The following is a 13583-nucleotide window of genomic DNA, read 5'->3' on the forward strand; positions in this document are numbered from 1 at the left end:
TATTAACTTTCTGTAAGCTTTTGGAAAACAACAGCTAGCTCAGTGACTCTCTTATCCACACCACACGCAGGTGCTGGATATTTGGATGATGTCACCCTAACAAGTGCTCGCCCGGGGCCTGGGGTGCCTGCCACTTGGGTGGAGTCCTGCACCTGTCCTGTGGGCTACGGAGGGCAGTTCTGTGAGATGTGCCTCTCGGGTTACAGAAGAGAAACTCCAAGTCTCGGGCCGTACAGCCCGTGTGTGCTTTGTACCTGCAACGGACACAGCGAGACCTGTGACCCTGAGACAGGTGAGACGAGGTTCTTGGGGGGTGGGGGTGGGGCTGCTGGGCCTAAGTCCTCTCCAGCGGATGAGCAGGGAAGTGCTCCTGGTCTTACCGGCTGGCTCACCTGCCTTTGTTCTCATCCCCACTCTCCAAACAGGTGTTTGTGACTGCAGGGACAATACAGCTGGCCCCCACTGTGAGAAGTGTGGGGATGGGTACTACGGAGATCCCACGTCGGGCACCGCCTCCGACTGTCGGCCCTGCCCGTGTCCTGGTGGCTCGAGCTGTGCCTCTGTCCCCAAGACGCAGGAGGTGGTGTGTACCAGCTGCCCCACCGGCACCACCGGTCAGTCCGCTCTTCCCGTCTGCCCTCCACGTTCCACTGGGCAAAAGGACCTCGGGACGCAGGGCCTGGGGGTTTGCAGCTTCTGTTTGTTTGTTTGGCTCCGTGATTATAGTTGTCCGAACAGGCAAAAGTTGTGTATGGAATTTATTACGGATTCATAGAACACATATCAGATACAAACATGGCTAACATGGTGACGACCACGTACTTTTCTAAGCACCCTCCGCCTCCTGCCTCAGTAATCCTCACAGCCCCGTGAGGTGGGTGCTGCTAGTTTCCCCGTGTGACAGCTGAGAACACCGAGGCACGGAGGCATGAAGTGACGTGTCCCAGCTGCGTGGCTGGTCCCTGGAGGAGCTTGTGACAAGCCCTGTATGCTCACCCACCTAGGATGAGAACCAACACTTGATTTTTAGTTTGTGGGGCTATCCTGGGATTCTTGATATAAAGTGGTAATGTGTAAATTCTTTAAATTGTTTCTATTCTTTCTTTCAATAGTCCTTTCAGTGCATCAGAGCCCATCACATTTAGTTAGGAAAAGATGTTTTTATAGCTTTGGATAGACATCTGTTCCCGTTCTCTGAGTTTCTTTCTTTTTGTTAATAACATAAAACTAGATCTTTCCTAGCTACTCAAGGAACTGTCGTGCTGACTAAGGAGACCAAGGCTCATTGATGAGCGTTCCTCTTTTTCCGTTGACTTTAGCTTCCATGTAATGGAGAGGTTCTGGCTAGGCTTCTGATAGAACCCTTGACTCCATTACATACTTTTTCTTCAAAAGATATTGCTGCCTGGAAATAAGTGAGACAGAAAAACCACTCAGCTAATAATTTGTATCTCTTGTACATCATCAAAACACTCTTTAATCCTTGGGAAACATCAAAATACCCCATCTTCCCTTTACTACTCCACTGACCCCACACTAAGCACAAGGTCTTTGCAACACAGAGAGATTCAATCATTTGCTTAAGGTAGTTGAGAAAATAAGGAGAAACTAGTGTAGACTTTCAGATTTTTTACTCTTTTCTTTGTGTATGTGTGTTTTAAAACAGTGGCCCAACAGAGGTTCATAGATGGAGTTCTCTGACCTTGTTCCCCGCCACCCTCTGTTGCCTTCACTGTCTCTGCTGCAGCTGTCCTGGGCTGCTTGTAATCCGTCAGATCACCCAGACTGTATGTCCTGTTATGCACGGTTTTCTTTTTTTAGAATGCTTTACCCCACCTTGTTTCACCCAAACCTCACTTTTCTTGTTCAACTCCTCTCTTTACCGTGGAGTCTGGTTGAAACATCACTTACCCTGTGCTACTACCTCAGGGTTTTAGGACCCTTTTTTACTCTGCTGCCGTAGCATATAGCATCCCCCTTGCAGAATCTGCTCCTAGATGTACTTAATATGACGTTTTGATGAGAGACCCCTTTGCTCATTCTGTTGTTCCACTGGGTAGACTGCAAGCCTAAAACTAAGTTAAGCATTGGAGATGTTCTCATGGCTATGCTGAATAGTACAAATGGGGGAGTTGAGACTACTTGGGATACAGAATGGAGAGATGGAGTATACTGTAGGAGATCTTGCAAAATGTTGTAAACCCGTTAGTCTGTAACCAGATGTCTCTCACACAAGACTGGTGAGATATGTTTGTTTTGTTAGTTATCACGTGACTTGAAGGGAATGAGCTATAGTGCTTCTTGCGGATGTTAATTAGGGTGTAGAGGTCCACGTGAAAAACAGCATAGACCCTGTGAAAGATGATGCCGTCACTCGTTAGTCCTATATCCTGCTTCCCTTTTTTCATAGCACGTTTTAACCACTTCATATTTTTCTATTTATTCATTTGTTTATTGTCTATCTTCCCCCTCCTAACCCCTGTTAAGCTCCACGACAGCAGGGACTTTTGTCTGTTCTACTGACTTTTGTATTCCTAACACCCAGAATAGCACCTGGTATGTATGCTTGTTGAATGAATGCAAATATTTTTTGGATAGCGAACAGAGATTGCAGATAGAGGGTAAGATGTTCCTCATTTAGAAGACTACTGAAGAATAGGAATAGCTACCTATAGTCCCTGAGCTCTTCACACGTGGTATGCTACACATTTGATCTTTAAAATGATCTTTTGAGGTAAATTAATAATAATAATAATAATGATACTCTTTTTTCATCACATTTATTTGAGTGCCTGGCTTTGGGAATGCAAAGATGAATAAGGGATGGTCCCCACTCTTCCGGGGCTAAAAGTATAGAGGGAAACACAGATAATTGTAAGACAGTGTGGTTAGTTCAGGCAAAGGAATGCACATAAGAGGGGTAGAGGAGAAGAAACAACACCTCTCCCGAGGTGGGGAGGGGATGATAAGGAAAGCTAAGGCAAAAAAAAAAAAAAGTACCTAACTTGCCCAAAGTCACATCCAGGACTTGGACCTACATCCTGGACTCTGAGACAAAGGATAGGTTAGCCGTTGTTGCCAGAAGATACTTTGGTGTGAAAGCTTTCCATGGGCTCCCATGCAGCTCTGTTTCAGGTTTTCTACCAGATTTAAAAAAAAAAAAAATTGTTTTATTCAAAACAGGTTTCAAGGCATTTTAAATATAGATCATATCTAGAATGGCTAAATGATCTGATGAAAAGCAAAACTGACACGCTGTCCTAATCCTGGTCTGGAGAAGGATCTCGGGTGAGGGTCTGGTAACTACATCAGAGACAAGAAGGGCCTGAGTAGCATCCTGTTTCTTCCTCTCCTGGCCCACCCCCAGCCACAGATTCTGTTCACCTCACCAGTGGTTTCCATTTGCCAAATGCAGGGGTCAGTTTTCAGTCCTCCTCTGACCCTGTCTCTCAGCAACGTGGGATGCTGGTGACTGCTCACTCGGCCCCAGACATTTCTCCTCTCGCCTTTGGGGACACTGCCCTCTCTTGGGTCTCCTTCCTTCCCTCTTCTCTTGAGGCTCCTTTTATCACTTCTGATTCTCAGCCTGAGACTTCCATGTCAACTTTATCTGTATTCTCCCCTCAGGTGAACAAATCTCATCTTATAGCTTCAAAAGCCTTTCTGTGCCTACTGAAAAATCTGCGTCTTGGGCCCCGACCACGCTCTCTCCCGAGTGCCAGCTACCTACTTGCCATCTCCGCTTGGCTGGTGGGCTGGAAGCCTTCCATTTGCCCCTGCACATCCTTTCTTCTTTTTTCTCCACCCCGATGGGACCTGTGTGCACGATATCACATGGGCCCTCCATTTGTGTTCAGGCAGCAGGAAGAGGGAGGTGGGTGGGGCAGAGTATTTAGTCCAAGGCCCCTTCTCTGGGGGGGTCCTTGTGGCTTAGTGACTTTCATCAAGGTTCTCAGCTCCTGACACTAGCTTTCTCCAAAGAGCCCTTTCTTATGTGAGGTTCCAGTTAACTGCTCCCTCCCCGCAGCCCCTGAGGCCCAGGTAATAGAGCCCCACAGTCACTACCCCGGGGCTGCACTGTCCCCCGGGATTGCTTACACCCTGCCCACACTCGTATAGATAGTATCTTTATTAAACTCTCTTCAGGTCTTGCTAATTTGAATGTGTCTATTTAATTTTCTGCTTGAGTCAGATGGCTAAAGGCATCTCAAATTTAAGCAAATCCAAGCTAAATCTTTGATTTCTTTCTTTTTCTCAACCCCAACCCTATCCTTCCCCAGTCTTGTTCATCTCAGGGAAAATACTACCATCCACCTAGTTGCTCCAGCTAGAAGCTAAACTCCTGGGCTTGTCCTTGATTCTGCTTTCTTTCATTCCCTGGAAGCAGTCAGCCAGCATGTGTGATGGACTCGATCTCACATCTGACTGCATTTCACCGCCTCCGTTTCATCACCCTGGTCCACCCACTGCGGTCTCTCACCAGAATAGCCTCCTAATTGGTCTCCCTGCAATCCATTGTCACACAGCAGCCAGGATAATCCTTTTAAAATGTAAATCAGGGGCGCCTGGGTGGCTCAGTCAGTTAAGTATCTGACTTTGGTTCAGGTCATGATCTTGGGGTCCTGGGATGAAACCCTGCGTCAAGGTTCTGTGCTCAGCGAGGAGTCTGCTTCTCCCTCTCCCTCTGCCCCCTACTCATTCTCTCTCAAATAAAATCTTTAAAAAACTGTAAATCAGGGCTTATCACTTTAAAAACCCTCAATATCACCTCATTGCACTTTAATATAAACCAGATTTTTTACTGTGACCTACAAGATTGGCTCTTACTATTTCCATAAGCTCACTGTGTTTTTCTGTAACATTCTTCCCTTGGATATTAGCATGACTGTTTTTTTTTCCCTGTCTTTCCATTGTCATCCCAGATATCTCCTCTCTACAGAGCTTTCTCTAACCACCCAATCTGAAGTAGTCCTTACCTTGTCATTCTATCATGTTGCTCTGTTATATTTAATTTGTTATGCTTATCCTGATCCAAAATAATCTTCTTATTTATATTGTCTGTGGATTGGTCTCCCTCAGCTATAGCATAAGCTTCATGAGAGTGGAGATCTTGTCCACCTGGTTCACTGCATCATCCTGACAACCTAGAACAGTGCCTATGTATAAGAGATGCTCAGCAAATGTTCATTAAATGAGCAAATGAGCAAACCTTTATTTCTCCAGAAAGCTTAAGCTAATTCAGTCCCTATCAGCTACAAAGATATCAAGATTCCAGCTTGAGCTAATAATGAAGGGAAAGTGGGAAAGGAAAGAGGAGGAGCAGTGAGTATGGTGGCAAGAGTCCCGGATTCTAGCTGTTTGGTTGTGGGCAAGTTATTTAACTTCTCTGGTCCGTTCACTATAATAGAAGCTGGAGGCAAATGACAATCTCTAAGTTCTCTTCTAAGATACTCTTGATTCTGTCCTAGTTGACACAGCTCAAACAAGGGTTAGCACACGTCTTTCCTTTTTTAGGAAGATTGTCCTGCTTACTCTGCTGTATAGGAAACTTATGGTATTGAGTGGCACTTCATCTTTTTTAATATCATAAACCAAAACAAACATATGAATGTGCCATCCCTTGGGACAGGAGAGGTTAATAAACCCTGAGCCTGACTCATTTACAAAGCACTTTTAATGCATGATGTCAGTTAATCCTCAGGACAATTGAAATGCAGTAGGCAAAACAGGTGCTATCGTCCTAATAACAAAATGGGGCTGTGCCCCGAGTCCCTGCGCTGGTCTGGCACAGTGCCAGGACTGCAGCCCAGGTCCTCTGCCCTCCTGTGCTGGTGCCCTGTCCGCTGTGGCACGTGGCCTCCCATCTGATGGTTCACCTGGACTCTTCGTAACCAGACCGTGTGTGTCCAGCAGCGCCAGGTATGTCTGAGGTCTTTCTTTCCTAACATCAGATTGTCCCACGTGCAGGTAAAAGGTGTGAGCTCTGTGATGATGGCTACTTCGGAGACCCTCTGGGTAGACACGGCCCTGTGAGGCTTTGCCGCCTTTGTCAATGCAGTGACAACATCGACCCCAACGCGGTTGGAAACTGCAATCGCTTGACAGGAGAGTGCCTGAAGTGCATCTATAACACTGCTGGCTTCTACTGTGACCGATGCAAAGATGGATTTTTTGGAAATCCCCTGGCTCCCAATCCAGCAGACAAATGCAAAGGTAATCTAGCCGTCGGCCAGGTTCTGCCACCGTTGTGCTCATTTATTCTGAAAATTCATCGCGTGGTCTCTTTAAGTATTTACAGATGTTTGGTCTAACACAGCGCTGTTCAATAGAAATGTAGTGTGAACCAGTCGTGTAAGTTAAGTTTTCTTGTAGACACATGAAAATAAAGAGAAACAGGTGAAATTGATTTTAATCATATATTTTATTAACCCTAATATGTCTTGAGCACATCTCGAGACCAGCCACTTCACCTGAAGTCTGGAGAACCTGTGTGTATTGTTTACATTTTCGTATTTCGCTCGGGTGATTCGCATCTCTTGCTGTCTCCATCTCCCCACCCTAGCCTGCGCGTGCAATCCCCACGGCACCTCGAGGCAGCAGAACAGTTGTAACCCCGTGACCGGGCAGTGTGAATGTCTGCCCCACGTGACCGGCCGGGACTGTGGAGCCTGTGAGCCCGGATTCTACAACCTGCAGAGCGGGCAGGGCTGTGAGAGGTGAGGCGCCAGGCGCCGTTGCTGGAAGCAATCTGGGCTTGCCTTTCTTTTTTTTTAATTGTGAGAGATGGATTTTTATGACTTATACCCTTAACGGTAGCCTTGATTTTGTTCGGGAATTATCTGAGTGCCTCACTCGAGCAGAGCATGCTTAGGGGCAGTACCGGACAGTGGTACTGAGGCTACTGGGAGAGGCGCGTGGAACGAAGCTGCCCTGGCTGCGTCAGTCGCCTGAGCAACCTTTCAAACACGACATCTTGTGAGGTGCTTTCTGAGGCGCCCAGAGTCAGACCCTCTGGGGCGTGCAGCCCGGGAATTTCTATTTTCAAAGCTCCTGCTGGTCAGCACCAAGGTGGTGCCAGGTTGGAGAGCCCCTTTGTAGTGGTTTTAGGAGTGGAATCAACCGTGTTGGTGGGTGAAGTTAGAAAAAGAGGGTTCTGAGTAGAACTCATGAAAATTACTTGAACCTCAGGCACTTAATAACCCTTAACATTTTGTTTTAATAGCCCTTTAGATTGTTTTCTCATACAAATTACAGCAGTTCTGTGCTGACTAGGGGCCGGGGGAAGGTTTGCTGAGAGTCTGTTTTTCTTACCAGAGAAACATCACGTGTTCACTTTCAGGTGCGACTGCCACGCGTTGGGTTCCACCAATGGACAGTGTGACATCCACACTGGCCAGTGTGAGTGCCAGCCTGGAGTCACGGGCCAGCACTGCGAGCGCTGTGAGGTCAACCACTTTGGGTTTGGACCCGAAGGCTGCAAACGTAAGGAGCTGGGAGCATAGAACTCTAAGTCTTTCCCAATTCCCGTTAGAACCACAGACTTTGACAGTCAGAGCTGGACCTAAGTCCTCACAGATGCTTCAGTCAGTGAATATTCTCCTTTTCTAAAACGGGATTGAGTGCTTCTCTAGTTCCTTTGCAGCCACCTTATTTACATCTTCTTGGATTGTATTTCTGTTTCTTTTTCCAGTCTCTTGTCTTTCCAAGGAATGTCTCCCTTTGATTACCGGGCTTTCCCACTGTGCTTAATGAAACATTTTATTGATCACATTCTTAGAGCAGATAATGAGACAGTGAGAGACTCTGCTCACAACTTACTTGGTGGTTGACTTACCGGCTGCAGTCACTTCCCACCCTTGGGGCCCTTTTGGTACGGTTACATCTACACATCTGCTTCTCCTTGGCGTAAACACTTGCCTGGAATTAGGCCTCAGAACAGTTTGGTGTTTTGCTTTTTGAATTCCTTCATTTCTCCTGTGGAATGTAGCATAAATCATTGACCCAGTTCAGAGAACAAAGCAAGTAAACAAACTATAAAATAATGCAAAATATATATTAGCATTTGGGTTTTCTAGTTCCTTAGTGAGAGAAATATTAAACAGCAGAGAGATGAAGGTAGAGAAGAGTTCTTGAAGTGCATAAAAGGGCATTGATTAGTTTAATAGACTAATTTCTATAATTACTAAGTAACATGAAATGTGTCCCCTCAGAGATGATGCACATTGTACTTTAAAACTCACTTATGCCTAACATAATGTAATAAAATAAAATTAATAATAAGAAGAAGAAGAAGAAAATTAGTGGCAGACCAAGATCAGAAGAGGAGGAGAACTGACATTAAACCTGAGATAAAAGTACAGAACTGAATTCTCATTAGTGGAATAATAAAATGTTTTCCTTATAATGCAAAAGTATTTCAAACTTCACTACATTGCTTATAGAAATATTTGTCATATACTGAATGTGATTCTAATCTTCGCTGAAGATCTTTTAAAGTTTTTTAAAATGTAAAAAAAAAACCTCACTTTTGCTTTAAAAATTTTTGTTTTCTCTACTGAGCAGACTTAACCATTCGAATTCTCATAATTTGGCCTGTTTTTCAAAAAAATATCTATGTATAATGAGAGTACCATCAGCTTATTGATATCAGTCTGGGTTAAAAGGCAATGTAATCTTCCTTCCTTTCTCTATCATAGACTCTTTTTACTTTATTCTGCAGCCTGTGACTGTCATCCTGAGGGATCTCTTTCACTCCAGTGCAAAGGTGATGGTTGCTGTGAATGTAAACAGGGTTTTGTGGGAAATCGCTGTGACCAGTGTGAAGAGAACTATTTCTATAATCGGTCTTGGCCTGGCTGCCAGGAGTGTCCAGCATGTTACCGGCTGGTGAAGGATAAGGTAAGCTGTCAACAGGGCATTCGCTCATTCATTCATTTATTCATTCAGTAGACATTGAATGGGTACTTCCTGTGCACTGAGCTCTAGAGAACAAATGATGAACAAGATAGGCATGGCCCCTGTCCTCAAAGACTTATGTTCCAGTCAGGAGACAAATAATAAAAATTAAATAAAGACATACTGAGATGAGCACCAGAAAGAATACAAACAGAGAATAACTGGGAGAACTACTTTATGTAAGTCCTCTCTAAGGACATTTATTTAAGGTGAGATCTTAAGAATAAGAGGGAACAAGCCTAATGAGAAGTGATGGGTAGCCTGTTCCAGGCAAAGGGAATGTGGGGTACAAAGGTCTCAAAGGTGGAGGGTGTCTGGAGCCTCCTGATTGAGGAGGGAGTGGTTTGTGATAAGACCGGAGAGGTTGGTAGAGACAGCTCATGTCATACCATGTCAACCATAGTAAGGATTTAGATTTTACTCCAACGCACTGACGAGTTTTCAGCTAGGAAATCCAGTTTATATTTTAAGAAGAACACTCTGACTGCTATGTGAAGAATGATGGTTAGGAGTGGGGCAAAAGGGCAAGCCTGGATTGAATTGGGTAAGTATGTGTGTTTGGGGGGCAGGGCATTAGAGGGGGCAAGAATAGAGAAAGAGAATCACCAAGGGTGCCTCTTGGGGTTTTTGCTTAAGGTAGCTGGAGGCATTGTTTATTGAAATGGAGATGATGACTCAGGGGAAACAGATTTAAGAGAAGAAAATCAAGAGTATAGTTTTGCATGTTGAGTTGAGATACCCATCAGAGAGCTGAGTAGAGATATCAGGAAAGCAATCTAAAATGCAAGGGAGAGGTCAGAACTGGAGAATCCTCAACATGTAGTGTTTAATGTCAAAGGAATGGGCTTGATAGTTTTTCTCTTGAAGCCAGAGAAATAAAGAAAAACTACCCATGTTATCTGTTTAAAAGTAGATATATGTGGAGTATATAGACCTACGTAAATGAGCACCCTTTTGATGATCATTCCTGCAGGGAGTACAGCTGAGTTCTTCAGGAATGTTTATATGTGCTACCTTTCCCTTTTCTTCCCTCATTATGTCCAGGTTGCTGATCATCGTGTGAAACTCCAGGAATTAGAGAATCTCATAGCAAACCTTGGAACTGGGGAAGAGGTGGTGACAGATCAAGCCTTTGAGGACAGACTAAAGGAAGCAGAGAGAGAAGTTATGGACCTCCTTCGAGAGGCCCAGGATGTCAAAGGTAAACGTGTTAAACAATGGGTAACTTCTGCCAGATGGCTCAGGCTTTAGACATGCCTCCTAGTTCAGGGTTATTTAGTATGGCTTTATAAAATTCTTCCTCAATTTTTCAAACTATTTGTAGAATCTGAATTTTTTTAAACAATCTGTGAAAACACAAGAACTTGTTTTAAGATACAGTAAGCAAAAATAATTCTCCCAACACATCAGAAACTATTAAATGCTAAAATTCCAAGTGTTGTATAAATCTCTTCCATTACAAAGTGTTTTAAAACAGTTTTTAAAAATCATGAAAGGTATGCATTTTGGGTGCGCATTATTTTAAGTTGAAAATTTGAACTTGGATTCTTCTGTCAGTCTACTGAGTGAGAATTTATTTTACGCACTGCTTTATTTCCTTAGAAAGGACCCTCATAAGGAAAAATTGTAATCTTCAAGTATTGACTAAACGGCTAGATACTAAATATGTAACACCTGATATTTATGAAGGATTAGAAATTAGTGCCTGCTTATGAAATTTTATGCTTAATAAGTGAACAAATGTGCTAGTAACATCATGTAAAAGCATATATTTTATATTATGTGCATATATAATGTCCTTTGCAATTGTGTTGCTCCTCTGTACATTATCTGATGAGACTGATGATAATAAGCAGAGGAATTGGCTTAAGATTTAGAAAACAGTTTATTTTAAAATACTTTAAAGGAACCTGAATTTGTGAAACTTTGAAAGTAAGAAAAAGTTATTTTACATTATTTACGTGCTTTTTAAATCACTTTTTTAAAAAGATCATTTATTTGAGAGCGAGCGAGCAAGAGCAAGCGAGCGGGGGGAAGGGCAGAGGGAGAGAGAGAGAATCTCCAGCAGACTCCGTGCTGAGTGTGGAGCGTGACATGGGGCTCAGTCTCACAATCCTAAGGTCATGACCTGAGCCAAAATTGAGTTGGACGCTCAACCATGGAGCCACCCAGGCACCCCTTAAATCACTTTCACATTTTATTTTTATTACTTACTCTGAATTAAGCTTTTTTTTCTAAGTTTGGACAAATCCTTTTCTACACTTACTGAGGGCCTGTAGATACCAGGCATCGTGCTAAACACCAGTAATGAAAAGATTAAGACTGTGCTCCTTCTATCGAAGTACTCACCGCCTGGCTGAGGTCACTTTTGTTTAGGGGCTTTCCACTCATAGCGAATGTTCATTAACATTAGGACACCTGGGACCACAATGATTGACCTCTTTATTGAGTTTATGAATCTACCCATTTGGAGTTAGGTCTTCCTGTCAGAGTATAGGTCAACAGAAATTAAGTATATTACTTATTTCTTATTGTAGATATCCCTAATATATATAATTTTGATTTTATAAAATTATTAAAGAAGGAAGTAATGAGATGCATATGGTTTTGGCCAGTTTAATTTTTATATGAGTGTCAGAAATTGTTTTATAAGGTAAATTTTTAGAAATTGAAAAATAAAATGAGGGGTCAGTAGTTTGTTAACTTTAGTTGTGTGTTTGTCTTTTGTGTTGTTGTTACATTTTAAGTGTTAAACATAGATTAAGAAGAATTTATATGTTTCCTGTTCTGTGTAAACACTAGTGTTTTTTTTAGGATGTTCATTTGTTGGCAAGAACTTTTGACACACAGTTTTCCACTAATATATTCTCTTGTAACAACAAGTTCACATCTGTCCTGCCATATACACTGAAGAATCGAATGTGGGGTTATCTTTAAGTGCTGCTCAGTCCACCTGAGAGCTGGGGTCTGGCACATAGCTGTGGTGCCCACACCATGAGCACATGGGAATAGTCAAGAGGCCAGAAAGGGAGGTCAGCCAGCATTGTTCGGCATCTTGGTGCAGCCCCAGCTACGTCTAGCTTCCTCTGGCCATAATGACCACCTACTTCCCTCTCCCCAAGCTGGTGATTCCATCGGACAGAAGCTTGGACAAAAACCATGGATGTCAATACCGCCCCTTGAGCCACTTGAAAGGCAGGAGCATAATGGGCTGCAGCTTCTCATAGCTCGGGAGCACCACAGTGAGGCTAGGGTTAAAGTCTCCTCCCACGAAGACTTGATTCATGGAGTTCCTGGCTGACCTTTCTTACTTGGGTTCAAACTAGCCAAGAATAAGAATATCTCCACAATGATTTATCCTTTCAAACTATCCCTGAGTATTTATTTGTAGTTTAAACTTGTGTTTATTCTGCAGCTTTAAAAGATTATATGGTGCAATTAGGTTTTGCAATTTGAAGGCATTTGAAGTGATCCTACCAGTTAGATTATCTATTCTCTTTTCAGTTACTGATGTTTCTCTAAAGAGCTGGCCGGAGAGATTGGTATCTGTTACATTCCTGAAGGTCTAAAGGAAAGGGGTTTTCATAACTTCAGTGGCTGCTTATGCTTCTTGAGTCTAAATGAGTTTCTACAATTTCAACTTTTTTTTTGGTCTTTTGTTATTTTCTTAAAAATCTTTAGATTATCAAAGAATTGTCTAATCATTCAAGCAGGGCCACTGTGTATAGTTGGGCGAGTTTCTCACTGCACCAACTTTGCATGTGTATTTGATGGCCCTGCTTACAAGATGCTATTTTCCAAACTTATATTCATCTTTATTGATCTTAACTTTGACCTCTCATCTTTTTCACATTCCTTGGAAAATTTAAACGCCAACTCTGAGCATTTTGCTGAAATAAGAACGGATTGATTTTGAATAGGACTTAATGGTTCTTGTATGTTAATACACCCTCATGACCGATGAGAATTTTAATAATGACAGAATTATATTTACACAGGTGTATATTTATCTTTTTATTTATTAAGACCCAGGTATGAGATTTAAGTTGAATGGGCATAATCAATAAAAAACAATTTGCAGAACTATTCAAAAGCAGAACTCAGTATGAGAGAAATTACCTGGCTTTGCCAGGGGTGGGAGTGGGGGGCAGCAAGGGTCTGTGTTTAGTCTTGTATTTAGTTTAAAATACAAAATGAATTTAATTTTCCGTACTTCAACATCTGTTTGGAACCTAGATTTTTTCCTAGTTTAGAAAAATGTCCAGCTGTCAGGGCTGATAGTTCTTTCAATAACATTGTGTTTTTATGATTAAATCTGGCATGTGCTGGAACATCAAAGTTTTCCTTCCTCAGACATTTCTTGGGTGTCTCCTCTTTGCCAGTCACCGTGTAAGACTGGGGATATAGTGATGAGTAAGAAAGAGAAGCTCATGTCCAGTGGGACAGACAGGCACACAGTTGGAGACAGTCTGATAAATATAACAGGGGAGGTACTACTGGGCACAGTAAGGACTGACCAGTTCTGCCGATGGGCTTAGGGAAAGCTTATCAGAAAGATCTGTGTTTGGAAGAATAAAGTTGTGCCTCGGATTTCATGTGCGATATGTACCCCCCCCCTTCAGATAATT

General features: G+C 42.9%; 1 protein-coding gene across 1 annotated transcript in view; it reads left to right on the forward strand.

The window, feature by feature from the left end:
• Window positions 1-13583, forward strand: part of LAMC1 (laminin subunit gamma 1) — a 123716-nt gene that overhangs the window by 95314 nt on the left and 14819 nt on the right. Inside the window, exons 12-18 of the mRNA XM_032393216.1 lie at window positions 71-292; window positions 426-614; window positions 5968-6213; window positions 6563-6716; window positions 7340-7482; window positions 8720-8898; window positions 10000-10156. Of these exons, the coding sequence (XP_032249107.1) occupies window positions 71-292; window positions 426-614; window positions 5968-6213; window positions 6563-6716; window positions 7340-7482; window positions 8720-8898; window positions 10000-10156 (1290 nt within the window). The remainder of the gene's footprint in view (window positions 1-70; window positions 293-425; window positions 615-5967; window positions 6214-6562; window positions 6717-7339; window positions 7483-8719; window positions 8899-9999; window positions 10157-13583) is intronic.

This window comes from Phoca vitulina, unplaced genomic scaffold, assembly GCF_004348235.1.
Source record: "Phoca vitulina isolate PV1807 unplaced genomic scaffold, GSC_HSeal_1.0 scaffold71, whole genome shotgun sequence".
Classification (NCBI taxonomy): Eukaryota; Metazoa; Chordata; class Mammalia; order Carnivora; family Phocidae; genus Phoca; species Phoca vitulina.